The sequence below is a fragment of the Glycine soja genome, chromosome 18 (assembly GCF_004193775.1).
Source record: "Glycine soja cultivar W05 chromosome 18, ASM419377v2, whole genome shotgun sequence".
Lineage (NCBI taxonomy): Eukaryota > Viridiplantae > Streptophyta > Magnoliopsida > Fabales > Fabaceae > Glycine > Glycine soja.
Window position 1 is genome coordinate 54,412,548 of NC_041019.1, and position 25,596 is coordinate 54,438,143.

General features: G+C 30.5%; 2 protein-coding genes and 1 long non-coding RNA gene across 3 annotated transcripts; 2 read left to right on the plus strand and 1 right to left on the minus strand.

The window, feature by feature from the left end:
- The first annotated feature begins 1,811 nt into the window (after positions 1-1,811).
- On the plus strand, positions 1,812-5,064 carry LOC114395601 (transcription factor MYB16-like). Its single transcript, XM_028357425.1, has 3 exons — positions 1,812-2,077; positions 2,181-2,310; positions 3,537-5,064. Exons 1-3 carry the CDS (start codon positions 1,945-1,947, stop codon positions 4,456-4,458), a joined length of 1,185 nt encoding a protein of 394 aa, XP_028213226.1. The 5' UTR covers positions 1,812-1,944; the 3' UTR covers positions 4,459-5,064.
- Positions 5,065-8,554: 3,490 nt separating this feature from the next.
- Positions 8,555-10,106, minus strand: LOC114395296. Its single transcript, XR_003662990.1, has 2 exons — positions 9,963-10,106; positions 8,555-9,623 (listed from the first exon to the last, which is right to left on the minus strand). It is a non-coding gene; the product is annotated as an uncharacterized LOC114395296 (long non-coding RNA).
- Positions 10,107-18,405: 8,299 nt separating this feature from the next.
- On the plus strand, positions 18,406-23,385 carry LOC114396266 (cystathionine gamma-synthase 1, chloroplastic-like). The gene is made up of 11 exons (XM_028358167.1): positions 18,406-18,966; positions 19,405-19,508; positions 19,601-19,674; positions 19,771-19,939; positions 20,976-21,035; positions 21,139-21,342; positions 21,447-21,533; positions 21,619-21,726; positions 22,525-22,620; positions 22,758-22,876; positions 23,064-23,385. The coding sequence occupies exons 1-11, from the start codon at positions 18,504-18,506 to the stop codon at positions 23,185-23,187; spliced, it is 1,608 nt and encodes a 535-aa protein (XP_028213968.1). The 5' UTR covers positions 18,406-18,503; the 3' UTR covers positions 23,188-23,385.
- Positions 23,386-25,596: the final 2,211 nt, after the last annotated feature.

The following is a 25,596-nucleotide window of genomic DNA, read 5'->3' on the forward strand; positions in this document are numbered from 1 at the left end:
ACTAAGTTTTATTGTCTCTCTACATAGTTTTTCTAATATATAGTCAGCAATCGAGTCTTGATACCTAAGAGTCAATTAACCAATTGTGCATCTCTAGTTAGCTTTATTTTTATTATGTACTTAGTTAATTAATAAAAGTATTTTATTTAATGACAGAGAAAACGTAGAGAAAATGAGTTCTTCCAGAAGTCCTATTCGCTCTTAAACTCGATAATCCAATTTTCATTCTGCTGATCATAATTAAAGAAAGATTCATGAGGGAAAGATTAGAATGAGTTCCAAATATTTGCATACAAAAGCGACTTCTATTAATATCCAACACTGACTTAGCCACTGCCTTTTGAATTACGAATCATATTAATAGGGACTACATTCTTATTATAGCTTATTAGCTCACCATTTTCTCCTAAAATTTCGTATTAAAGTAACTAAAAGTATTCAAAACCAGAACAGGAAGCTATCATCATTCTTTGATATCTCGGTAGGTTGTAGTCAACCTCTATGCATCTTTCGTGGTTGGCAGAAACATTTCATCGCTTTCATGATTCCATTGATATCTAGCATCTAGGAACAGAAAAGATAAATTTTTAATCAACTTTAATATGGTCCAAATCTAAAAAAACAAAATACATAAAAATGATTTGATGTAAACAAAACTTAAGTCCATTAAAGACGACAAGCTGAAACTAAGCTTAATTAGCATGAAACCTTTGCTTAAATTAGCTATATATTGTACGTTGACGTTGTTAAAAAGATAAAAAGAAAACAAAGTAATAAATATAACCAATAGTGTAATGAAAAAAAATAAGTAAAATTAAGTATAAGGTGAAAATGAAAGGAAATATAAGATCATAGCTTGCCAACAATATTCCTTATCTTTGTAAAACAACAGAATCATTGATAAAACGTGTGTGTAGTTTCTGCATCTTAGAGAAGTAAATGATTGTAGTTTCTGCATTTTTTTTTTTATCAATTTTGACGTAATTTTTTTAGTCTGAAGCACATAATAATAATGTCATCCCAAATATGCGGTATTATTAATGTTAGTAGTAATTAATCTTTTTTACTGGAGTCCAATGAAATACTTAAGGTGAAACTCCTTAACTGACTTTTAATTAATCCGCCACATTAAATTTAAAAACTTTAACAGCTTTTTGTTCCAACAACACAATCATCTAAGAACTTAAAATGTTCTCACGTCTTATTTCAGAGAATATTTTGTATCATAACGAATGTATTGTCTGCATAATAGTAATTCATTCTTATAGCTCGAAGCTATGTTAGCATCTTCTAACAATGAGTTAAACTTAAGAACTACATAAGAATTAGAGATGCTCTTACTAGTGTGTTTTCGTGTAGGGTCCCCCATTAACACTTCAAAAAAATTAAATCATAAAGACGTTTTTATTTTTTCCCAAAATATATCGGAACTCATTGATGAGCATTGAGCAATGTTAAATAAGGTCCACGCACGCAAAGTCTCCCCCCATGTAAAATAATTAAAACTCGTCCTTAGCTACACTACCATAAATTAAATTCCTAGTGACGTGTCACAGAAAATAATGTTGGCAATAACTTGGTAGCTCAAAAGCTGTCAATAGGGTTTAAAAATTCTATAGCCCATATACCATGAAAAGACAACGGAACCACTAAATTTTCATAACTCATTCCATAAAGACTCACAAATATTACATCATGGAGCATTCAATTGTAGGTAATGTCAAGGGCATTATCGTCCATCACAATCATAATCCACATATACATACATAGTCTGTGTCATTCAAGTTAGTTTCTTATCCCATTTATGCCGCTGACCTTTCTTCAATATTGTTCATTATATCTTTCTCTCTCTTTTGTTCATAGTGTTATATCTAACTCCTTTTGTGCTATATAAAGAAGTAGAAAAGTCACCAGTGTTTATCACTGTTCCCACTTTCTCCAAAAATGGGAAGATCACCATGCTGTGACAAGGTGGGTTTGAAGAAGGGACCATGGACGCCAGAGGAAGATCAGAAGCTCTTGGCTTATATTGAAGAACATGGCCATGGAAGCTGGCGTGCTTTGCCAGCAAAAGCTGGTAAATAATCTTATATACATGTTGATATATAAATATCTTGTAATTAAAGTAAAACTTGCCGTGTAATTTGTGAAGTGAATTAGTTGCTGGCTACTGTGTTCAGGACTTCAGAGGTGTGGCAAAAGCTGCAGATTGAGATGGACTAATTATCTAAGGCCTGATATTAAGAGGGGGAAATTCAGTATGCAAGAAGAACAAACCATCATTCAACTTCATGCTCTCTTAGGGAACAGGTTTGGTTTCTTTTTCAAGTCTATCTAAATTTTAGAGTTGTTGCTGCAGTACTCAGAGAAATCTAAAAGTTTTGGTACAGATAGTTTTAGTAGTTTTGGTATGTCAAGGGAGAAAGAAAAAAAAGGAGAGAGAGAGAGAATTTCATTCTCACAAATAGTACTACTATAGCACTTAAGTTTCCCAATAGAATTTCTCTCTATATGTGTTGATTAGTAGGTTATAATAATTCCTTAACATGTAGCAAGTGTTCAGGTTTTTGTGTTTGGTTTAATTACTGGGGTTTCATTTGATTATTTTAACATTTTTTAATGAGTATGAGTACAGGATTTGAAGAAAACTCAGCAAGATTTATTTATTTATTTGAATGAGAAACTGTGATATCTTTGCCTTACTCCCGTAAAAATATTTTCATTTTTGAAAATTACTAGTACTAGTCGTATAATTTATGCTACTATTGTATGACACAAACGCTTACTATAAGTTTCAGTCATTTTACAACTAGGAGCAACTACTTATTTCTTTGCTTTTCCAACTCACTTGCTGTGCAGAATGTCTTAAATGCGAGGGCATCTCAATTTCTATAACCACATATTCTATCCCACATTTCCAACACACACAAAACTTTAATTGTGCTCTTTGCCATGGTCATAAATTTACTCCCTGACACGCAATAGTTTGTTCAAGATGGTCCTTAAACGCAACAAAAGGATCTTCTTCCTCACCGCCAAGCTAAATCAATGGTGGCCAATGAAATGTCATTTCTCTCTTGGACCTGCCATACACATTTTTCTTAATGTTGCATTATAGACAATATTAATTAAACAAAGATCGCATGTTGTACTTTGTATTTTTTTTAAAACCAAAAAATACAACCAATAAAATATTAAAATAATTTTAGTATGAATTTATTAATTTATAGCAATTTCTCTTTTTCTCTATCATTTCACTTGCTCTTTCCATTATCCCTGTCCTTATATATTTTAGTAAGTTTTATGACCTTATTTAATGACTTTCTCGCCAAATAAATTTTAACTAATGAAAGATTGTGTTACAAGAAATGAGTTAAAGATTGTATTGCTAACGATCCTCGTCAATAGAGTATTTATACTATAGCAAGTGTCCAAACGTGTCATTATTCGATTATTCAAGAAGTAGTTTACAGATGTATTCTTGGGCTTTCATTGATTTTTATGACATTTCAGTATTATGTTGTGTTGTGACTCAGGTGGTCTGCAATAGCCACACATTTACCAAAGAGGACAGATAACGAGATCAAGAACTACTGGAACACTCATCTTAAGAAAAGGTTAGACAAAATGGGCATTGACCCTGTGACCCACAAGCCCAAGAACGATGCCCTTGTCTCCACCGAAGGCCCTTCCAAGAGTGCTGCCAACCTTAGCCACATGGCTCAGTGGGAGAGTGCCAGGCTCGAAGCAGAAGCAAGACTGGTCAGAGAATCAAAACTACGTAGTTCTTCACACTCATCATCATCATTGCACCACACCCTAATTGGTACCTCTGCAGTATCATCATCATCTTCTTCAGCTCCAATGATACCCCCATCATCACTTTCTCTTGATCATGCATGGAACAATGGTAGTAGCATTAGTACTACTGTTAATGCAACTAGGGTTAGTGATCTTGAGTCCCCAACATCTACCTTGTCTGAGAATAATGCACCACCAATTAATATTACTAGTGTTATTGAGTTTGTGGGTTCTTCAGAGAGAGGGACGGTGAAGGAAGAGGGAGAGCAAGAGTGGAACAAATTAGGTTATCATGAAAGCTTCACCCATTTGGGAGAATACAAAGATGGCAAGGAGAATTCAATGCCTTTCACGTCTAGTCTGCATGAGTTGACAATGACCATGGCAACCACGTGGGGTTCTAGCACTAGTGGTGCACATGCACATGCACATGTTGCTGAGGAGGGTTGTTTCACCAATCTTTTGCTGAATGCTAACTCCGGTGCCCGGAGTTTGTCGCCACAGGACGGTGGAGAGTCTAATAATTGTCACGATAATGCTCGTAACAGTGGCAGTGGTAGTAGCAATGCTGACTTATATGAAGAAAACAAGAATTATTGGAACAACATTCTTAATTTGATGAATTATTCTTCCCCTTCGGATTCACCCATGTTTTGATTAAATTGCTTTGGAATTGGAAGGTAAATAAATCCTTTCACGTTTGAATTTGATCAAACATGTATTGTCATGTTAAATTCTTGTACCAGCCCTCTGTTAGATGCTATAAATATGTGGGGCTTGTTTAAAATTTACATAGAGAGAAATAAATACAAAATTTCAACGTTACTTACGAAGAAGACCGGAGGGAGGGTCAATTCTTGTGTTGGAACTTGGAAGTGTGTGAATTGCGGCATCTCTCCATCAAACAAAATCAAAGGCCATTGATTTTCTTCAGAATGTTGCCATAAGAAGAGAGCATAGTCACGGGAAAATGTTGATTCCGATTAGTATGTTTTTATTTTTGTCAATGCTTTCACATAGAAAATTAAGTGTGTGTCGCTTCGTACGTGCATCAATCAAATGTTCATATTATTAAATTTTTTTGGATTTGACTTGATTTTTACGTTTGTTTCCTTGTTGAGGATATGTTTCTGAAGACACTGAGGATAATGGATGATAGAGTAGTGCGTGAGTTGAATGACTTTTTACTCTTTAGTAATTACCCTTTGTTTCAAATTGTATACAAGAAATATCCAATAATAGAAGTATTTAGTATGGACTTTATTGCTGTTGGTTTTATGTCGCAATCTACCTATTCAAAAATTTTCATTCATTGTATTTATTAGGGCTCCTCTCTATTCATTTGCTTGGCTGTCATGTGCTATATAAAGGAGCAACACCACAATATGACAGTTAATTTTTTTGACTCAATTTGTTTTTCGATTGCTCCAGAAGAAAACAAAGTTTATATATATATATATATATAAATCAAACACATCTACATCATCCCATAAGTAACACTAGTGACTTTTTTTTATTATAGTCGTTAACATTAATTTTTGAGAAATCACATGGAATAAATACTTCAAGTGAGGTTTTACGAGCATGCTTTAATATTTTTTTTTTCTTTAATAGTGTAACTGCCACTCGACTGCAAAGATGAGTATTCACAGGTAATTAAGTATCTTTTTGTATTATTAACATTTTTTCCGGTACATTGTACAGAGTGAAATTATCTAATTTTATAAAACTTCAGAAATAATTAGTGTAATTTATTCCAAAAATAATGTCGGTATAACTTTTTAAATAATTATTATAAAATTTAACAATTTTATTATATTTTAACATTTTTTTTATTAAATGACAGTGTAAACAAAAGTCTTGACATTCACTGTCTGCATGGATTATTTATTCTAATAAATAATGAGGAACGATCGACGACACTCTCAATCTAAACTTTTCAGGCTAAAGTAAGAAAGTAAGATAGCTTCCATCTTAAAATATTTTTCTGTTAATGTTATTTGTTGTAAAGATAGCAGTTAGAGGTTGCTTCCGAGAACTCCTCACGAATTCAAATTGGTAGCTGGCTTTTGAACGTTGGCAGAAAGAGACGAGAAAAATTATGGTCCATAAATTTTATATGCAGGAAATGCTATAAATATACTTGGGTGGCCTTTCCCCTAGCTAGCCCCACCCCAGCCCCCCGAAAAATTGAAAGTTCAGAATAGGGCATGTCTTGCTAAAAGAATACGCAATGCATACTACTTTTTTATGCATCACCTCGTTCTTGCATTAAAGGTGGAAATAAGATACAATCAGTTAGGTTTTAGTAGGTTTGAGTTTGATTTAACTTGAAAGTAAAAAAAATTGAGTCATTTTTAAGATTTGACAGTCCGTTTGTAAGTTGATTTTTTTTTTCTTGGATCATAAAATATATATATATATATATATATATATATATATATATATTAGTTTATTGAGTTAAAAATTAATTTTATTTTTAGTAAGTAATCACCGTCAATTCAATGAAGTTTTACACAGAAAAAATTAAGCATAAATTTTTCAATTAAATAAATCATTCTTTCACACTGTATTACATTAATAATCTTATGAGTTAAGTTAACTTGATTTTAAATTCTTCATATGTGACTTATTTCATATACAGCTTATAAATAAGTTTAAAAAAACCTTATAAGTTTAAGTAGGTGTACAAGTCTAAACAAGCCCTTACAAAATTATTATTATTATTATTATTATTATTATTATATATTTTATACTATTATTAAGTATAAATTGTAGTATATTATGTCTTAGAAGTCTAAGCATGTTTAAATATATTTGTAGTTATTGATGAATGACTAAATTTTTTATTTGGTCCCATATGATTTTTTTTTTTAACTTTGTGATCTTTCATAATTTTTTTATTATGTCTGGTCCTTAAGATTGTTTAGATTTGAAAAGTGATTTAAATGATGTTTGGGGGATCAGAAATAAAATAAAAAAATATTATGGACCTCTATATATAATTAAATAATTAAATATGTCATTTAATATTTATCAATTATCTTATTAATTCATTTTATCAAATACTTAAAAGTGTTTGGCCTAAGTTTTTCTTAAAAATAATTTATAAGCAATAAAAAAAACTAGGCCGAACATCGTGTATGATGTTTGTTTTAAAAATATATTATAAAATATGCTTTAATTTTTTGTTTTTAATTATATATATATATATATATATATTAATTTATCAAATTAACTAGATCTCATCCCACATTTTATTCAATATTTATCAAAATAAGTTAAAGTCCAGATAAATAATTAATTTAAAAATGAAGACAAGTTCATCTCAATTTATCATATAAAGTTATGAACCACCCCAACAACAATTAAAAAATACTACCCCGTAGCATTTCACCACATGCGTGGGTAACCTTGAATATGAGAGATGGGCTTCGGCCTAGGGGTTTTGGGGCCGCTATTCCATTATTTCTACCCATAGTTAACGGTGGATTATTATTCTAAATTTTTTTGATAAAGTCACTTGCTTTTAACGAAATATTTATCAAAATATTCTTAACATAAACATATTTTCCATGTGCATCCGACAGAATTTATTGAAATACACAACAAAAATTTGATTTTGTCCGACAAGGACCAGAATGTTTATGAGTTGAGATACTTCAACATTGTTGAGGATGAACGGGAAGAGGAGGACTGAAGATCAAAATTTTCTGTCTTGAAGCACTCTCCATTAGTTAGTTATTGTATCGGTTTATTTATTGACTTGTTACTAGCCATTTGATTATTCCTATGTTTTTATTTGGAACCAATTTTAAGCATTCCACCTTGAATTAGACAGCCACTGATCTCCAGCATGATTCTCATCCTCAATCTTATGAGCTTCTGCAAGTTTGAAAGGTTCCCAAGTTAGGATGGTAGATTTCCTTAAAAAAGAATTGTACCTAAGATCGAGTTCCAAGTTGAGGAGGGATTGAACCCACCACAGAATTTTGAGCAAGATTTAAGTATTCCAAATGAGAAATAAATTCAAACTGAATTGAACTAGAAATGAATCCAAACTAGGCAAATAATCAATCTCTTTATGGACTTAAAATGTCTTTCTTCAAAGGTTCCAATTGCTTACGTTACTAACTTTCAATCACAAAATTATTTTCATTCTTTTTTTTAGTTGGATTTTTTTATACTTGGAAGTCTTTTAATTCGTTAAGATGGTCCTTAGCCATAGTCATTTTGGACTTTACGAGATTCATAGTGTGCTTGGTTAAAATTTGGTGATAAACAATCAATAAAACTTTCATGATAAAAACAAAATAACAAATAATTACTTCTACTTTTTCATGATAACACCGTGATTTTGTGGAGTAAAATTAATTCTTATGTTATCCAAACACACTATGAAACAAACAATGCGAATTCAGAGCCTTTTTTGTACAACGTACAATGTTTTTTAATTCACGAATGTACATGAGAAGGGAAGGAAACATCTGATTCCTCATCACTCTAATGCTGAGTAAATAAGGATTGAAATAATAAGTGTACTTATAACGAAAACTTCTTTTTTGCGAATTGCCTTTCAACCACTGATTTATTCAATATTTATTAATCAATCAAATTTCAATTTCCTCTTTATGAATTAACATTATAAAAATATTGTTAAGAGAAAATTTTACAAAAAAAAGTGTTTTTCTCTTGCTATGCACATTGTGATGGGGTTTCACTGACATTTTTTTACTTTACTTTACTAGATACATTCCATGAAGATGAAACTTGCCAGATATATATATGTAAGGGGGTTACTGCAAGCTAGCAAAAAACTTAAGTTTGAGCAAGCATCCATATGCAGATCCCAAAATTTATTTATGCACATTAAGATTAAGCATCCAATAATATAATTGTAATGGAGCCTCGTAGGTGTGCAATATAACCGTATTACAAAAGAATATACTTGTAATCAAATGAAGTCGCCTATGAATAACTTTGCTTAGATGCAATATGCAAGGGTACTAGAAGCAGCAAGGACATGTAGTGCTTATACTGAAATGCAAAATTCCGACCCAACATTCATCTGCACATTAAGATTATACATCCAATAATATAAATAGAAGAAATATATTAAAACAAATATAATTTCTCAAGTCAATAGACAATAGATAGATTTCATAGCAGACATGTAAGGGAACTTGCGGCAGCAGAACACGAGATTATTCAAAGTGCCAAACATAATCTCAAAATTCCCAATATTTATTTATGCACGTTAAGATTAGGCTTCCATTGATAAATGACGATGGGGCCTCGTAGGAGTGCAAAATTGACATAAACACATGCTATGTACCAATCTTGTAGATTTTCATGCCCATTAGATACAAACAAAGCCTTGGTTACACAAGTACACCATCCTTATTATGTTAACTGTTAAGGCCCAATTTGTATTAAATTAAATTAAATTTTAAAACAAAACACTATTCTTTCTAAGTATTATTGAGATTTGAGACAAACTTAACAAAATAAAAGTAAGGTTAAATAAGCACTCTAACAACTCCATTGCAACCCCTTTTGTAGGATGTAATCATTAGTCACTTGGCACAGAATAAACCAAATTCAGGAAACAAAAAGAAGGCACCACCAATTCACCAACAAACAAAATGAGAATCAAAATTTAAACATGGAACTTATCTATGGGTGATACTGGCAGCCCAAACATGTGAAAGTCAGATCTGCAAAGCGGTGCCCAAAACTCTTTTTTGCACATTATTCATTAGGCAACTCGTGATATTAAGTCGTCACATTGCCTTAGTACTAGTGCACTGCAGATCACAGAACTAATTCCCCGGATACAAAAAGCACAATTAAATAATAATCACACACTCGCAAACATTCAAAATCACATAAAAATAAAATGTGCAAAAATTAATTAATGAAAAAGAAAAAATCTTTGTCCCAGTACATCATCTGCAAACAAAAGGATTACACGCGGGTGTATTAAAAAAAAAAGATTTTTCATTTGAAAATGCAACATGAGCAAACATTATCATCCAAAAATGATGGGGGGGAAAGGGAGGAAATCCCAATAATGGAAAAAAAAAAGCATCAAATTAAATGATGAAATTGCATAATTCTCAAAACCCAGAAGTGAAAGTAGAAAAAGTAACTTTCTTTACCATAATTGTGAGCGGCCGTGAACATAGTAACAAGTTCTGGTGACAGAATGATGCAAGGATGGGAAAAGGGTGTGAATTTATAGGAGCAGAGCAATGAAATTAGGGCATCGCATGGAAACTCACACAGACTGTAGTTGGGTCCGTGAGAAGGATCAATGGTGGATAAGGTTTTGATGGAAATTCAATGATTAATTTGAGAACACGTGTCATGCTAATCTTCGAGACGAAAACAACGGCTCAGATTGCACTAGCAATTTTTTTTTATATTTCTTTTTGGTCAAATAACTCATTTGTTACCTATAATTTTATTATTCATATTTTTTTAGTTCCTATATTTTGAAGTTGGTGTTTTTAATCTTATACTTTACATCTTCTTAATTCTCTTTTAGTTCTTAGGATTTAAAAGTGATTTTTTTAATTCTTATAATTTGTATTTTAATTCTCTTTTAATCTTTTAAAAATGATCTTTTTAGTCTCTATAATTTGTATTTTAATTGCCTTTTATTCTTTACTAAAAACATATATATAAAAATAATTAGTTACAAATTAGTTATAAATTATCAACTATTTTTTGTTATAAATTATCTTATGATAAATTAGTTACGAATTATTTGATAATATTCTTATAGTTAATTGTAATTGATAATATTACTCATATTTTGATGATAAGGATTAAAAGAAAATTAAAATATAAAGTATAGGGACTAATAAGACTACTTTCAAATGATAGGGACTAAAAGGAAATTAAAATTAAAATTATAAGGATTAAAAAAATCACTTTCAAACATAATTAAAATGTAAACTACGGAGACTAAAAAAAATCATTTTTAAACTATAAGAACTTAAAAAATATAAATCGTGAAACTATAAAGACTAAATGAGTAATTAAACTTTTATTTTTAGTGTAGTAGTTTTTATATGGTACTCATGTTGAGAAAAACAATTTCATATTTAAGTTTTGTTTTTTTTCTAAATTTTATTTTTTATCCTCATTTTTTAAAATCTTTTAGCGAATTTTGTGTCCAACAAATTATTCTACCACATTTTATCCCCTTTTCTAAAAATCTTGTAAATTTTGTCATTCATCATATTTTCATTAAATTCCAAATAATACTATTTTTTTTTTTGCAATTTTTAACTATCGCTAAACGCACATATTTAAAAAAAATGCTATGAAAATATATTTCATTGTAATTAAAAGGCAAACATTGCATTCTTGCTATATCAAAATTTGAAAAAGTTATTCAATTGTATTCCTTTTTATAGTGGACGAGGCCTAAGCCCAAAAAAAGATTACATCAGGATAACCCTAGGAGAAGAAATTCTCAAAGTATCAGCTAGAAGTAGTCGCCTAAGAAATGTTGAACTCTACTAAAAAATCACAAAATCCTCCTCCATCTTACAAGCTTGATTAACTAGAACATCCGCACAAATGGTTAGCTTCTCTATAGATATGAGAGATGTTAATATTGCCATGGTGATCCACCCGTTCAAATTTAATTCATTGAATAAGTATATGCTTAAAAGAATAGTGTTGCAAAGCTGCCAAAACAAATGACAGAGTGTGATGATCTCTAGCTGCATCAGGTCACGATGGAGCACAATTGATGATGTCTAACTATGTAAGGTGGTGCTCATTTCTCCCACTCACTAGCTAACATGTTCTCCTTTTTTTGTTCCATCAACAACTCCTCCCTCTCCACAAGCTTTTTTACATGGAAAAGTTAGCAAAGCAAGTTGAACACTATGAGGAGTTAGTGGTTCTTAGCTAGAGAAGGTCTATGTTGTTATGGAGCATACAGTACATTTCCGTTTTTGAGTTTCATTGCCTTAATTTTTTATTTGATTCCTTTAACTTCTAGGCTTCTAGATTTTGATTATAGGATTCATCTGTATAATCTCCATTTCATCACCTTTTAAATTTGGGTTTTGTTTGGATTAATTGATTTTTCTTTAGGAAGTTGGTATAAGGGAAAATTTAGTTTTAATTTCCAAGAATACAAAGTTAGAACATTTTTAATGAGATTTTTCAGCTGGGTTCTTGAGCTCAAGAATTCCTCTTCATCATATCTACTACTAGACATGCTTTGGAGATCTTCAACATGGAGGGGAAGAGTGATCACGTAGGTCGAGAGAGGAGGGTGAGGCGCTCAACAGAGAGGGGAAAAAGGAAGGGAAGGGTTAGGTGCGCTCAATGAAAAGAAGAAAGAGAAAGGAGAAATAAAAAATATGGTGGACCCACTAAAGTTAACCTATTATGAACTTAAAACTAGATTCTAACACTAAAGTAAATTCTCAAACTTCTTAAAACCTACATATCACTGAGGGTCCATTTAAAAGTCATTAAGAACCTCCATTGAGGTTATAATTGCTCTTATCATTCAAATTAGAGTGGGTCAGCAATGAGGGGCTTGACCTACCTTAAATTCCATGGTGAAAAAAAAACAAAATAAAGTCCACTTTTTTTTACTTTGAATCTTCCTTCTTCTTTTTTTTTTTTTTTTTCTAATTGTACTTCTTAAACGTGTTACTCACCACCATTAGCCGCCATCTGCTTGATGCACCACGGTCAACACTCAAGTATCATTATACCATTTTGTTTTTTTTTAATAATGTATCACTATACCAAATACTAGTTGCATATTTCCTTGTCAATTATTTGTCCTTGGTTTGACAATGCAATGTTTTCACCTATCCATGGTTATCTTTCTTTTGGTGAGAACAATCCATGGCTTTTACGTAACCAAATGGTCCAAATTGTTGCCCACGTGTTGAGCCTCTTAACTTCAAACGACAACAGTAAATTTGTATTAATCTATTTAGTATTGTTTATATTAAAATGATTTTATGATTTTAAGTATATGCCGCTTTATTTTTTAAAATATATTTATATATTAGACTATACACAAATTATCATAGGAAACATTTAAAAAGATATCTTTAAAATCACAAACAAAGTAAAAATAATATGACATTTTTTTGTAATTATTCTTAAAAATAAAAAGCAATCTCTAACAAAACATGTCTTAAATTATTTATTTTATAAAAAATATAGGTAAAAAAATTGAGATGTAGGATTGGAATTGCATCTTGTGCTTAAAAAATAATTTGTGTTTTGTTTAAATAGAGAAAAAAATGAAAGGAAAAAAAATGAAGAGAAGAGAAGATAGTACAATTATTTTTCTCTTTATTTGTTTAGATGAAGAGAAAAATAATAACAATTTTCCCTTTTCTTGTTTATGTAGGAAGAAAAGTGAGTGGAAAGAAAATATGCTTATATTAAATAATTTTAATGAAATAGTACTGGGTAAATTTTTTATTTTGTCTTTTCAATATTCTATCTACTTGATTTTTTTTCTCGTTTTTTCTTCTTCTTTTCTCATTGCCAAATAATAAAACATGTAACTTTTCTGTCTAATTTCCCCTTCTTTTTTTGCCACTTTTCACCCTAACAAAACCCAAAAAACATTTTTTTAATAAATGATCAAATACATTCTTCCTCTATCACACCATCAAGAGGTGTTCATGAATGGTTTTAAAGAAATAAAACATTTGATCAACCTGATCTATTTGTTTTCTTATTGTACCATTTAATTGGTAATGAAACCAATTTTTCAACTTTGTTTCACCTTATTAATTAACATGGTGTTGTATAAGCTTAATCAATAATCCTAATAAGTTAAAGTTCTAAATATGTAATTGCTTTAAATATTTTAAAAGAAAAATTTGTTGCTAATATGATTACTCCTATCTCACTTGCACAAAATTGTTTTTCATAAAAGATACACATGTAATAACTCCAGTTCCATTCTCCTATCTATAATACTGTCAAAAGTCATTTTTTAAATGCTGAAAGTTTTGTTGATGTTATTTTTGAGGTCGAAAAATTAACAATCAACAGGTTTTGTATTCTGTGTCAAGAACATATCGTGCGGTTTGGGAGAAGCCAATTAAATGAAGGTCATTTCAAGTGCTATGTAGATACAACAAACTTTAATGATCACAATCAATATATGGAATTGGTATCTGAATTCGTGATTATAGAGGAGATTTTGTTGCTGTCGAGTTTGTTTTGCATTTAGGAAACCTCCAGCACATGAAGCAGAAGCGGTGACACCATTGGAAGCTCTCCCTTGGATTCATCAACTTCACATTTAACATGTTATTATTGAACTTGATTGCAAATATGTTGTTGATTGTCTAGATAGAAATGGCTCTAATTTTTCTGAATTTGGAGCTATTTTTACTGTAATCTATTTTTCTTTAAAAAAAGATACACATGATTTCATATAAAAAATCTGTAAGATTAAAACTGACTAGCTAGTGGAAAAGAATATGTACATCATTATCACTCTCCATTGTTTTGATGTCACTCCTTTAAGGGTAAGGCAAAATGTCACATTTGATTTTTGTATTTAAAATTTAATGTTGTCTTTCGACCAGGAAAAAAAACGGGTAGGGTAAATGTCATAATTGATTTTTGTAGATGGTCCCCTTATGCTTTCTTGCTTTATGCTGAATAATGATTATGATAGCCATATATATATATATTCATTGGTCCCTTAACACTTAGCCGCAGCCACATACATGCACATATCCTCCTTTTTGTAGTTTGTCTTTCTGTTACTACTGTTGTGGTGAATGCTGGGTCCATACATAGTTATGGTGGTCCTAGTCATCGATCATCATTAGTCATATTTTCAGAGAGGTTAAACGTAGTCATCACAGTTTCTTGACTCTTTTGCTTACTGCTAAATCCCTGACGAATGTATTTTTTATAATCGCAATCTTTTTTTTTATATGTATTTATAGTCACAATCTATGCTAGTGAGTAACTCATTAAATTAATCCCCGTCATTTTAATTCTGATAATTTGTAAACTCTAAAATTATAAAAAAATTTACAATTTCAAAAAAAATAATGTTCGAATTAATTAATAACTGTGAATGATTTCAATTATTAGAATATCAATAACTTTAATTTGTTATATCTGCAAGATTTTTTTTAACATTAACGGCTGTTATATATATATTTTATGATGGACTGGATATAGTATTTTAGTTTTATTGTAGTTTTTTAGGGTATGAGCTTACTCTAAAATCAAATGGCAACCAAGGATGTTTAGCTTACATAATTAAATCTTTTGATACATATAAAGGCATCTCTTATGGGAGGAGCTTACATGCCTTTCAATTCTTATTGATTTTTGGTAGTCCCAAATAAATAAGAGGTCTGACATGTGCAGAACATTTTTCTCTTCTTTGCAATGAATGATGCTTGTAGGTGTAAATAAATTAATTTTTAATTCTTAAGCAATTATTTCTCATATAAGATAGGTGCTTAATTTTAAGATACTCAGTTTGCCATCTGGACCACCTCCAACGGAGGAAAAAAAAAAAGAAACCATTTCTTGGGTTTAAGCAACTCTTACGACACTACTACTGGAAATAGAAAATAAATAAAATTCAATTTTTATATAAATATCTAAAACTAAATTAAGAAATTAAAATAAATTATTGACAAATTAATTACAAATTCTAGATTCACTCTATAAGAAAAATGATAAATTCAAATAAAATAAATAGAGAACATAAGGGGTAACGAAAATTGAATCCGCATTCTTAGCTTGAAAGACTAGAGATTATAGTTGAATTCATCATTTTGATTGTAATTTAATGTCTCTAACTCAAAATCGAAGGTGAAACTTTGGTTTTATTTGATTCCTCTACAGAAAAAATTAAGAAATATAAAATAAAAAAATTGACTCATAACTTCTATGTTACCCTCTTTCTTTTGCAAGAATAAGGTTAAAACATCTTATTTCAGATGATCCCAAATGGCCTAAGATTCATACAATAAGAAAAATTAAATCACGGAAACAGTTATGATTTTTTTTGTTATGGATTTTAATATTTATACGTAAATACAAGGACGTGTATAGAGGAACTAGCTAGTGTTCATGAAGCATTTGTATTGCTACATATGTAATTTTACAAAAATATATGGTTAATAGTTAATTTTGTTTATATAACATTAAAATGTTAAATGTAATTAATGAGATATACTGTAAATCATATTATAATAACATTTTATTAGTCAAAATAATTTTTAATTATTTTAAAATTAAAAAGTTAAATGTTTTCTCTTAAAAAAAAATAAATGTTTAATATTTTTAATTACAAATAGAATAATTTTTCGATATATATATTTTTAATATTTCACGTATATTTATAAACATTTATATAATACATAAAATGCTATTATTACTAATTGTTATTCTTTTTTTTTTGTAGAATTGTTTTAATCAATGTACTTAAAATATTAGTTAAAAATTAATAAATAGTGAATTATTGTTATAAATCACGTAAAAATATATATTAAAAATATGATAAAATATATTATTATTAAAATTTTGTCCACTTCTATTTTTTTCAATTAGTTTTCTTAACATCTACTTTACTTTGTTTGGCGTTCTGCACTACGTCACACCACACCAGTTTGCTAGTGGAATCGAGTTTCATGCTCCATTGTTTCTGAAACGCCTAACAGGCTTAGCTAATTCCCACCAATTGAGACATGGTATGGAGAATATGTCTCTTACTACAATAAGGGTTAACCATAATTTGTATAGTAGTAAATAGTTGGTTTTCTAAATAAGTAATTAACTTACAATTGTAACAGTCACTGACCAAATGACCAATTCAAATTCAAAATTGTGTGAGAGAGAGGGAAGCAAATCCTTTAATTAAGTAATGAATCATTCATCAATTACTTTAGCAACATGTTCATGCAGTTAAACTTTTCAGAATTTAAGTAAACAGCAGAGATAAGAAAAAGAACAATTTCTATCATCTTCCGATCTCCCAAAATAATTTATAACATATTTGAATACCCTTTAAAATCATAATATTAAAATCAAAATTAATGTGTCATCATGATTCTTCTAAAATAATTATATGGTATTTCATATTTATTTTGATTTTATAATTGATTTTGGTTTACCTTATCGTTACTCTAATTAGCTTGTATTTGGATTGATGGTAATAAAATTAATTTTAAATGAGATTAATTTTACACAATTAATTATTATAGAATTGATTTTGATACAAGTAGAAAATACTTTTACTTGTTTTAATTTTATCATAATTTTTTTAATCATAACTAATTATACCATGATTTTAAAAACAATTCAAACATATAAATTTGATAAAATCAAAATTAACTCATATCATCACGATATATCACGATTTTTTAAAACTATCCAAGTACACACTTACCAAATTAGACTTTGCACAAGTGTTATCAATAACAATATGTTTAATTGTAAGTTGTATTATGGCAAAAAAATAACCACTCCTCGTTGTATGGATTAGCAAAACACAAAAAATGGCGTGTCAAAACTCAAAACAGATTTTGTTCAACTCGGGATTGGATACAACGTAGCAAAAAAGCACCAACTCATTCCCTGAACTTATTCATTTCGAGTTTGAAATGAATCAAATGATCCTAGAAAAGTGGAGGACATAAAAACTAACTACTGAACACATTTTTACACCAATGCACAATTTTCACACCTTTCATGTATTAATTACCGCTTGCTAAATCGTCACTAAGTGAGATTGTTGGTATTTTCCACATTTTAATATGAGATTCAGCAATATGAAAAAATAAACCCAAAAAAAATACCGCTTATAACGTGGTAATACCAGTGATTCTCCGTCAAAATCTAGCTTAGATTTATTAGGTATTTTTACTCAATGAAAATTTATAATTTAAAATACCATACTATAAGGGGTCAATAAATGGACACTACTCTTAAAAAAAATGGCACTAATTTTTTCATTGAAAGACGTGTATTATTAATGCAAAATATTTACAGTCATAAAAACAAAAAGCTCACACAACAGTATAATTTTTTATTTTATAAAATCAGGCATAATCTTTCTTGGTTTAGGTTCAATTTTTTTTTATATTTTTCTTTCATTTTTTCTCAACAAAACAAAAAAATATTAATATACATATTTTTTTTCTTCCCCTTTCATTTCTTTCCAATAGACTCTTAGAGTCCGTTTCATAAAAAGGAATGAAATGAAATAAAAATAAATTAAAAAGAATTTAAATTGAGATAAAGTGTAAAATATTTATCTCGTCTAATTTTATTATTTATGTAACTCATTTTCATCTTTATTTTAATAAATGAACCTTGATTTTTTTTAATATTACTTTTCATCCATTATGTTTTAATATTATTTTACTGCCATGTAAATTGTAAACACTGTAAAGTGTAAAGTGTTGCTGATGTTTAGAACATTTTTTAAAGGGCTTTTTTAATTCAACGATCCTCTTTATTAGATTTTTTAACGTCTTTTATGATAAAGATTTATTATACAATCTATAAAAATTTAATTCTATACTCATACTCTTATATAAAGGGCTTGAAGGACCCCATCGCAAATCGAAGAGTACAGAGAGATTCGTTTTGGTAGGTATATAGATAGAGGAGAGAGAAACCAAACACAAATCCTTGAAACGACGACGGAAATGGCCGTTTCGAGCTCGCACATGCGTTTCACCTTCGAGTGCCGCTCCGATCCCGATTTCTCGCCACCGCCGCCGTCCTTCGACAACCTCCGCCGCCGTAACTTCCGCTCCTCCGCCGGATCCGGCGCGGCGTTTCACGGCATCTCCTCCCTCATCCTCCGATTCCCTCCCAACTTCCAGCGCCAGCTCAGCACCAAGGCGCGCCGCAATTGTAGCAACATCGGCGTCGCGCAAATTGTCGCCGCTTCGTGGTCGAACAACAGCGACAACTCTCCGGCCGCCGGGGCTCCGGCGCCGCCCGCGGCCACAGCAGCGGACGCCGCCACGGTGCCTCTCCCCGTCGACCTCGCCGCCGCCGAGGACGTCGTCGTCTCTGCCGCGGCCGCCGAGAACGGGACTGTACAGTTAAACAGTAGTTCTTATTCATTTTTGAAATCCGATGCAAGCAAAACGATTCATGCCGGTACGTAAAATTCTTGTCTTTTTTTTTTGCGTCATAAATTGTGATTCATGTTTTACTTTCCAAGATTCGTTTACTTTTGAACTAAATTGGATGTGATTTTCTCGGATAATGTTTCTTTAAGTGTACTTTTTCAATTCTTTTATGTTTTGTTAGATTTTTCATTATTCATTACATTTGGATGTGATTTGCTTGAGAAAGAGATTTTCTCTTGCTTTTTATATGTACTGTACATAATTAATCATTTTTTCCTGCCTGTCTGTCTTGGTATATTTATATTTATTAGTTTATATGACGTTTGATTTAAGATTTAAAGTAGGTTTCGTGGTTAATTTGTATGGATTTTAATTCAGTTAGTTTTAATATCCTTGGATGTTATTGTTGATGGTAATGTTGTTTACGAAGCTGATTGATTTTGAATTCTGAATTTTGGCAATGCAGCTGAAAGACTGGGTAGGGGTATTGAGACTGATGGAATTACCACCCCTGTGCTGAACACTTCTGCCTACTTTTTTAAGAAAACCGCTGATCTCATTGATTTCAAGGTTGGATTGTTAAAAGATTTATTCGCCTCATGACATAATGAGTGGATAAATGTCAGTTATTGGTGTGGCTAAATTTTTCCATCATTTGGCAGGAGAATCGTCAAGTGAGTTATGAATACGGGCGCTATGGAAACCCAACGACTGTGGTTCTGGAGGAGAAGATAAGGTTTGTGTGTTTTGATTTTGTTATTTACTATTAACTTGTAATGTGTTTTAAGTGTGGTGGTCATTTGATGAGGTTTGTTGTCATTATTAACCCCAGTATATTGGAGGGGGCTGAATCAACTGTGATAATGGCATCTGGAATGTGTGCTAGCGTAGTCCTATTTATGGCACTGGTTCCAGCTGGTGGACATCTTGTGACCACTACGGATTGTTACAGGAAGACTAGAATATTCATTGAGACTTTTCTTCCAAAGATGGGGATCACGGTAAATGTTCTACTATCCCATTCTTTTGGTGGTTTAATTGTATTTTGTATTTGTTGCATGGGGCAGAAACTGCTTCTTATGTTGTCACGTTTCTTTAGCTTAAAGAGTTATTTAACTTGTTTGGATTTTGAAAGAATGCTTATTTTCTTATGATTCAATGCTATTTGGCTACTTACCAAATCATATCATAAGATGAATCTTAAATGAGTTTGTATCTTACGGTACATGAATGAATTATCATTGATATGAATCACACATTCAACATGTGATTCATTATTTTATTATTATTTTTTAAACTTTTCTTTCTCCAATTCTCATGAAAAATTGAATGGTCATAAGTTTAAATTGTTAAATGAAAAGGAGTTGAAGGAGCACTTCGGAATTTATCCTATTTGATTATTTCACTACTTTTTATCCGTCACACAGTTATTCAATGTATGTACTCACTACTCTATTTACCTATTTAATTGCTTCATTTTTATTCATCTAAAATAAAGCCTTCACAAACTCATATATAACTAATAATTTTGTTTTATTTTTTTTATTTAAAATTTGAATTTTTTACATTGAACATGATATATTTGAAGTAGTTTTTCCTGTTGTAAGAATGCTTATTTTCTTTCCTGTTGTTCAAAATTATATTTGTGCATACATAAATTTTATTCAAATTATTAAAAGAAATCTCATGGTGAATAATATTGCCGAGAATATGGTTTTTGGCCGAGTCTAATAGCGGGCGATGTGTGATCCACAGAGCCAACCTCGCCTAGTGGAATGAGGCTATTGATGTTGTTGTAGTCTTTCCTGGAATATAATGATTAATAGAGACACCTGATATAAATGTCTTGCTGAAAATTTGCTTGGTTTTCAACTGGAAATTTGAAATGGATATCTTAAATGTGAATCTTCTTGTCAGTTGATTGAGTAAGGACATAAGGTGGACTTTTGACATTTTCAATTTTTTATTTCTGGTAGATTTTTACTGTTGTCCTGGGTGCTTGCAATATATGTAACATATTTTCCCTTTGATGAACAGACCACTGTAATTGATCCAGCAGATGTTGGAGCCTTGGAATCTGCATTGGAGCAGCACAATGTTAGTGTTGGAGAAAGTAGTTGGTTTTCTTTTATGGATTTCTCTGATTTATTTGTAGTTAATAGATGGTCTTGAGTTAACATGGTATGATACAATCATTCAGGTGTCTCTATTCTTCACTGAGTCGCCTACCAATCCATTCCTGAGATGTGTTGACATTAAGCTGGTTTCAGAGCTTTGCCACAAGAAGGGGACTTTGCTCTGTATTGATGGTACATTTGCAACACCATTGAACCAGAAGGCCCTTGCCCTTGGCGCTGATCTGATTCTGCACTCCTTAACAAAATACATGGGTGGACATCATGATGTAAGTTGGCATGTTCAAGATTTAGTTTGATGGAAAAACAACACAAATATGTTACATTTCAGTTGTTCAGAGTTAAGCGTCAAGGAGCATTTTTCCTCTTTCAGGCCCTTGGTGGTTGCATAAGTGGTTCAACTAAGGTGGTTTCGCAAATTCGGACTTTGCACCATGTTTTGGGTGGTACACTTAACCCGGTAAGTGCTTTCTATAGAGCTGAGCCTCCATGGAAGGATATCGTAATTGGTTATTGTGGATAACATAGTGCCAATTTTTCCGCAGAATGCTGCATACCTATTCATCAGAGGCATGAAAACGCTGCATCTCCGTGTACAGCAGCAGAATTCAACAGGAATGAGGATGGCCGAACTTTTAGAGGCACATCCCAAGGTATCATGGCATTTTGACATGCACACTGTCATGCCTCGTCTCCATGCTATTTAATATAATTTATTATTTTGTTAATTGAAACTTTTAAAGTTGTCAAATGAGATTGTGTATAATTCAATTGAACTCAAATATATAAAAAATGAAATGAATGGTTAACACATGACTTGTTTCTTCATCGACAGCTTATTTTTGTTGCTGATCTGTCTTTTAAACTTTTTTTCCCCTATGTATATTTGTGTATAATGATGGTTGAATTGGGGTTCTACGCAAAAATGAAGTGTATGGTTAAATGTCATATCTTGTTCATCAACAGCATACTTATGTTGGAATATTGTGCACTGCTCCCTATGTACTCTAAAATGTATGTGGTTGTAGCATAATGGATAATGTTTACTAAGCTGTGCCAAGAGAGCAGATGCTGGTTTCTTTTGAATTTTTTTTGTTGTGATGCTCTTAAATGGGAGTCCCTTCATCTGCTATTATCTTGTATATTAATGATAATAAGTAATTAAGTATTATTACTTTTTTGATAGTAGCTTTTAGGATGGAAGCCTAAGTATTTTTGTGGCATAAAATTTCTCTTGAAACAAAACTGTATTCTTCTCTAGGTTCTTCCTTTTTTTTTTTCCACTTTTTGAATTGTCAAATCAGTTGTTTGTATCTTTTCTCTTCTTTTTGATGTCATTAACAAAGGCATATTCTTATACCATTTTATCATTTTACAGATTCAGTATGTAAACATTTTCATGATTGAGTCCTGTATCTGATGTGGCTTTAATTACATACTATTATTGGCAGGTGAAGCGGGTCTACTATCCAGGCTTGCCGAGTCATCCTGAACATGAGCTTGCCAAGAGGCAGATGACTGGTTTCGGTGGTGTTGTCAGTTTTGAGGTGGGAATTTGCTAAGTTGCGATTCAAATATGTGGTTTCCTAATAACACAATTACTTTTTTTTTTCTTTTATCAAGAATGATGTATTGGATACCATCATATGGCATATTTTTGATAATTAAATTGCCAATAATGCAGATTGATGGAGATCTACATACCACAATAAAGTTTATTGATTCACTGAAAATCCCTTATATTGCGGCCTCGTTTGGTGGCTGTGAGAGCATTGTGGATCAACCTGCTATTTTGTCTTACTGGTACTCATTTTTATTCCATGTTTTAAGTTGTCATGTTGATGATTTGACACTACTCGGGGAATGGTCCTCTACTTGAATGTGACCCTGTAGTGAAAGCATCTTTAGCTGGTCCTTTTGTTAATTTTTAGATTTGGCTTGGTGGTGGTTGTTGTATGTTTAATTTAATTTTCAACATATTGTGCAACAGGGATCTTCCTCAGTCAGAAAGGGCCAAGTATAAGATTTATGACAACCTGGTTCGCTTCAGCTTTGGAGTTGAAGATTTTGAGGATTTGAAGGCTGATGTCCTGCAAGCTCTGGAAGCTATATAGACAGTTTTCCTGATTCACCCATGTTTTTTTCTTTTAATAATCGTGTTATATGTTCCTTTTCGTTATCGCATCTGGCGATTCAATTGAATTTTGATCGTCTAATGTTCTGTTGGAATTGTGTTTAGATGAATGGTTTCTAATTTGGATGTTGTGAAACTTGTGATGAATGGTTGAAATTGAAACCTCTATTGATATTCATTCCCGCGTTTCCTACAAATATTAAAAGAAAAATGAATTCTTGAGGCAGGATATATAAGAGAATTTCTTTTTGAAGCTTTTGTGATCATGTTTTCTGGTAAAAATGGGGGTGTTTGTCCTTTATATTTACCTTGGTCCATTGGAGCTGTTTTAATTTTGTTTCAAAGTAGTTGCAAATTGTTCCAAATTCAATCTTTCCTTTTTGCTATGTTCTGTTCATAGTTGATTACGTGATTAGGTAATATCATGTCTGTGACTGTTGTTTAATTTATGGATAAAATATCTGAAGCGTCTAATATTCCAAAAAGTAATCCCTCGTACCGAATTCGAATTGCATATTTAGCGTGTTGCTGTGGTGCTCTTTGGATAATATGGTACCATTTTTACACCTAAAAATTAAAATGGTCCATTACAAACCAGGAATTGGAAATAACTGGGGTTTCAAAATTTGGATTGGTGACTTGAAGTTGAAGATACCGTCTTAAAGTTTATTGTTCCGAAGTGTAGCTACATTTTGGTATTGATATCAACTGAATAAAATTTTAATTATATATTAAGGAAATTAATATAAATTGATAGTATTTAATAATTTTCTATACAATTAAAAATAAAATTATTTTTTCTTAAAATAATTTTATTTTTATTACTATGGCATTAGCAAAATATTATATAAGGGACCAACACAATAACATCGAGGTAAAATTATTGATTTTTATACTATTTTTTCTTTTATGAATTTGAGATTTTTAATTAGTTAATAATATAAAATGAAAGTATCTTAAAATTACATTCATAATTACATTATGTAGTACAGCAAATTTATGATGAATGATAATAATACATATTAAAAATTTGGTAAATTGTTATGGGGTTTCTATTCGATGAAGAAAATCTGTTAAATTCTCAGTATTTTTAATCTAACAACTTAAATAATTATAATTTGTGATGAACATTATCAAATTATGAATATATTAAATATAAAAAGTTGAAATATCAAATGTTAATTTTGGAGTACAATAATGATAAAATGTGATGATAAATTGATAGTTTTGCATAGATGTTGTATAAGTGTTAGTTGCTATATTACTTATGTGGTTGTTAAGTAAAATTAAACCATATAATACATATTCTATACTAGTTTATTTTACGCTAATTCATAGGATACAAATTTTAATTTAGTAATTTTTAAATATTTTTAATGAACTTTTTAATTATTTTTAATAAATAAATATAATTATGGAGGATTTCTTTTGGGAATTTTACATTGTCTCGTCTTCTCTATTTTAGGAATAGTACTATATTTGCTATAATTGGATTAAACTTCTACATTTTTAAAATTTCCTAAACATCAAATCTTTCGCAAAAAACAAGCGTTTTATTTGGTTAAAGTTTTTTTTTTTTTTTGGCACGAAGAGAAAAAGTCAAAGAATGACACGTAAAGTGTCCAAGTTTTTAGTCCAAAGAAGCATTTAAACTTCTAACAATACCTTTAAGTATTTGAATTTTAAAATGTTTTAGAAAACAATTTTTTTATCTTAACTATTTTGTGTATCGAGGGAAAGAAACTCTAACTAATCTATAAAGTTTTGTTGGAAGGTAAATAGAATTTCACTAAGAATTATTTTTAATAAGAAAATATCAAAAAATCAATGGATGAAAATGTCAAGAGAGTTTAGCTTAATATTTTAAAAACCGGATATAAAAAATCAATGGATGAAATAATATAAAATTATAAAAATTCGGATATAAAAAATATAAGCATAAATGATTAAATTATGTTTTATAAGATAAAAATTAATAATAGTTATAATTGATACTTGCTTGAAATATTTAAGTATGTATTTTTATTTATTTTAAAATTTTCAAATTAAATAAAAAATTTCAAAAACTAAAATTAAAAAAATGAAAAAAAAACGGTTCAAGATTGATTCTCTATATTGGTTCAATTCCGATTTTTATTTGTTCTAAACCAGTTTATTAAATAATTTCTTTCTTAAGTTTTGTTATTTTTCATCTCATTAGATACTTTTATACTTGATTTAACTACTCATTTCATTTCATCTCGATCCGTTTTATTTTCATGTGTATATAATAATAATAATAATAATAATAATAATAATAACTTTTTAAAAATAAATTGTCGCTACTGATCTAGGGTTTTAAACCCACTACTATCATATCCATCTTGTCTCGTTACCTATGCATAACTAG

Excerpts from the sequence above, each read along its gene's own strand:
- LOC114395601 (XM_028357425.1), top strand. The coding sequence starts at position 1,945 with ATGGGAAGATCACCATGCTGTGACAAGGTGGGTTTGAAGAAGGGACCA. Across the intron at positions 2,078-2,180 it reads TGCTTTGCCAGCAAAAGCTG|GACTTCAGAGGTGTGGCAAA; the intron begins GTAAATAATCTT and ends TACTGTGTTCAG. Across the intron at positions 2,311-3,536 it reads CATGCTCTCTTAGGGAACAG|GTGGTCTGCAATAGCCACAC; the intron begins GTTTGGTTTCTT and ends GTTGTGACTCAG.
- LOC114396266 (XM_028358167.1), top strand. The coding sequence starts at position 18,504 with ATGGCCGTTTCGAGCTCGCACATGCGTTTCACCTTCGAGTGCCGCTCC. Across the intron at positions 18,967-19,404 it reads AAGCAAAACGATTCATGCCG|CTGAAAGACTGGGTAGGGGT; the intron begins GTACGTAAAATT and ends TTGGCAATGCAG. Across the intron at positions 19,940-20,975 it reads TTCCAAAGATGGGGATCACG|ACCACTGTAATTGATCCAGC; the intron begins GTAAATGTTCTA and ends TTTGATGAACAG.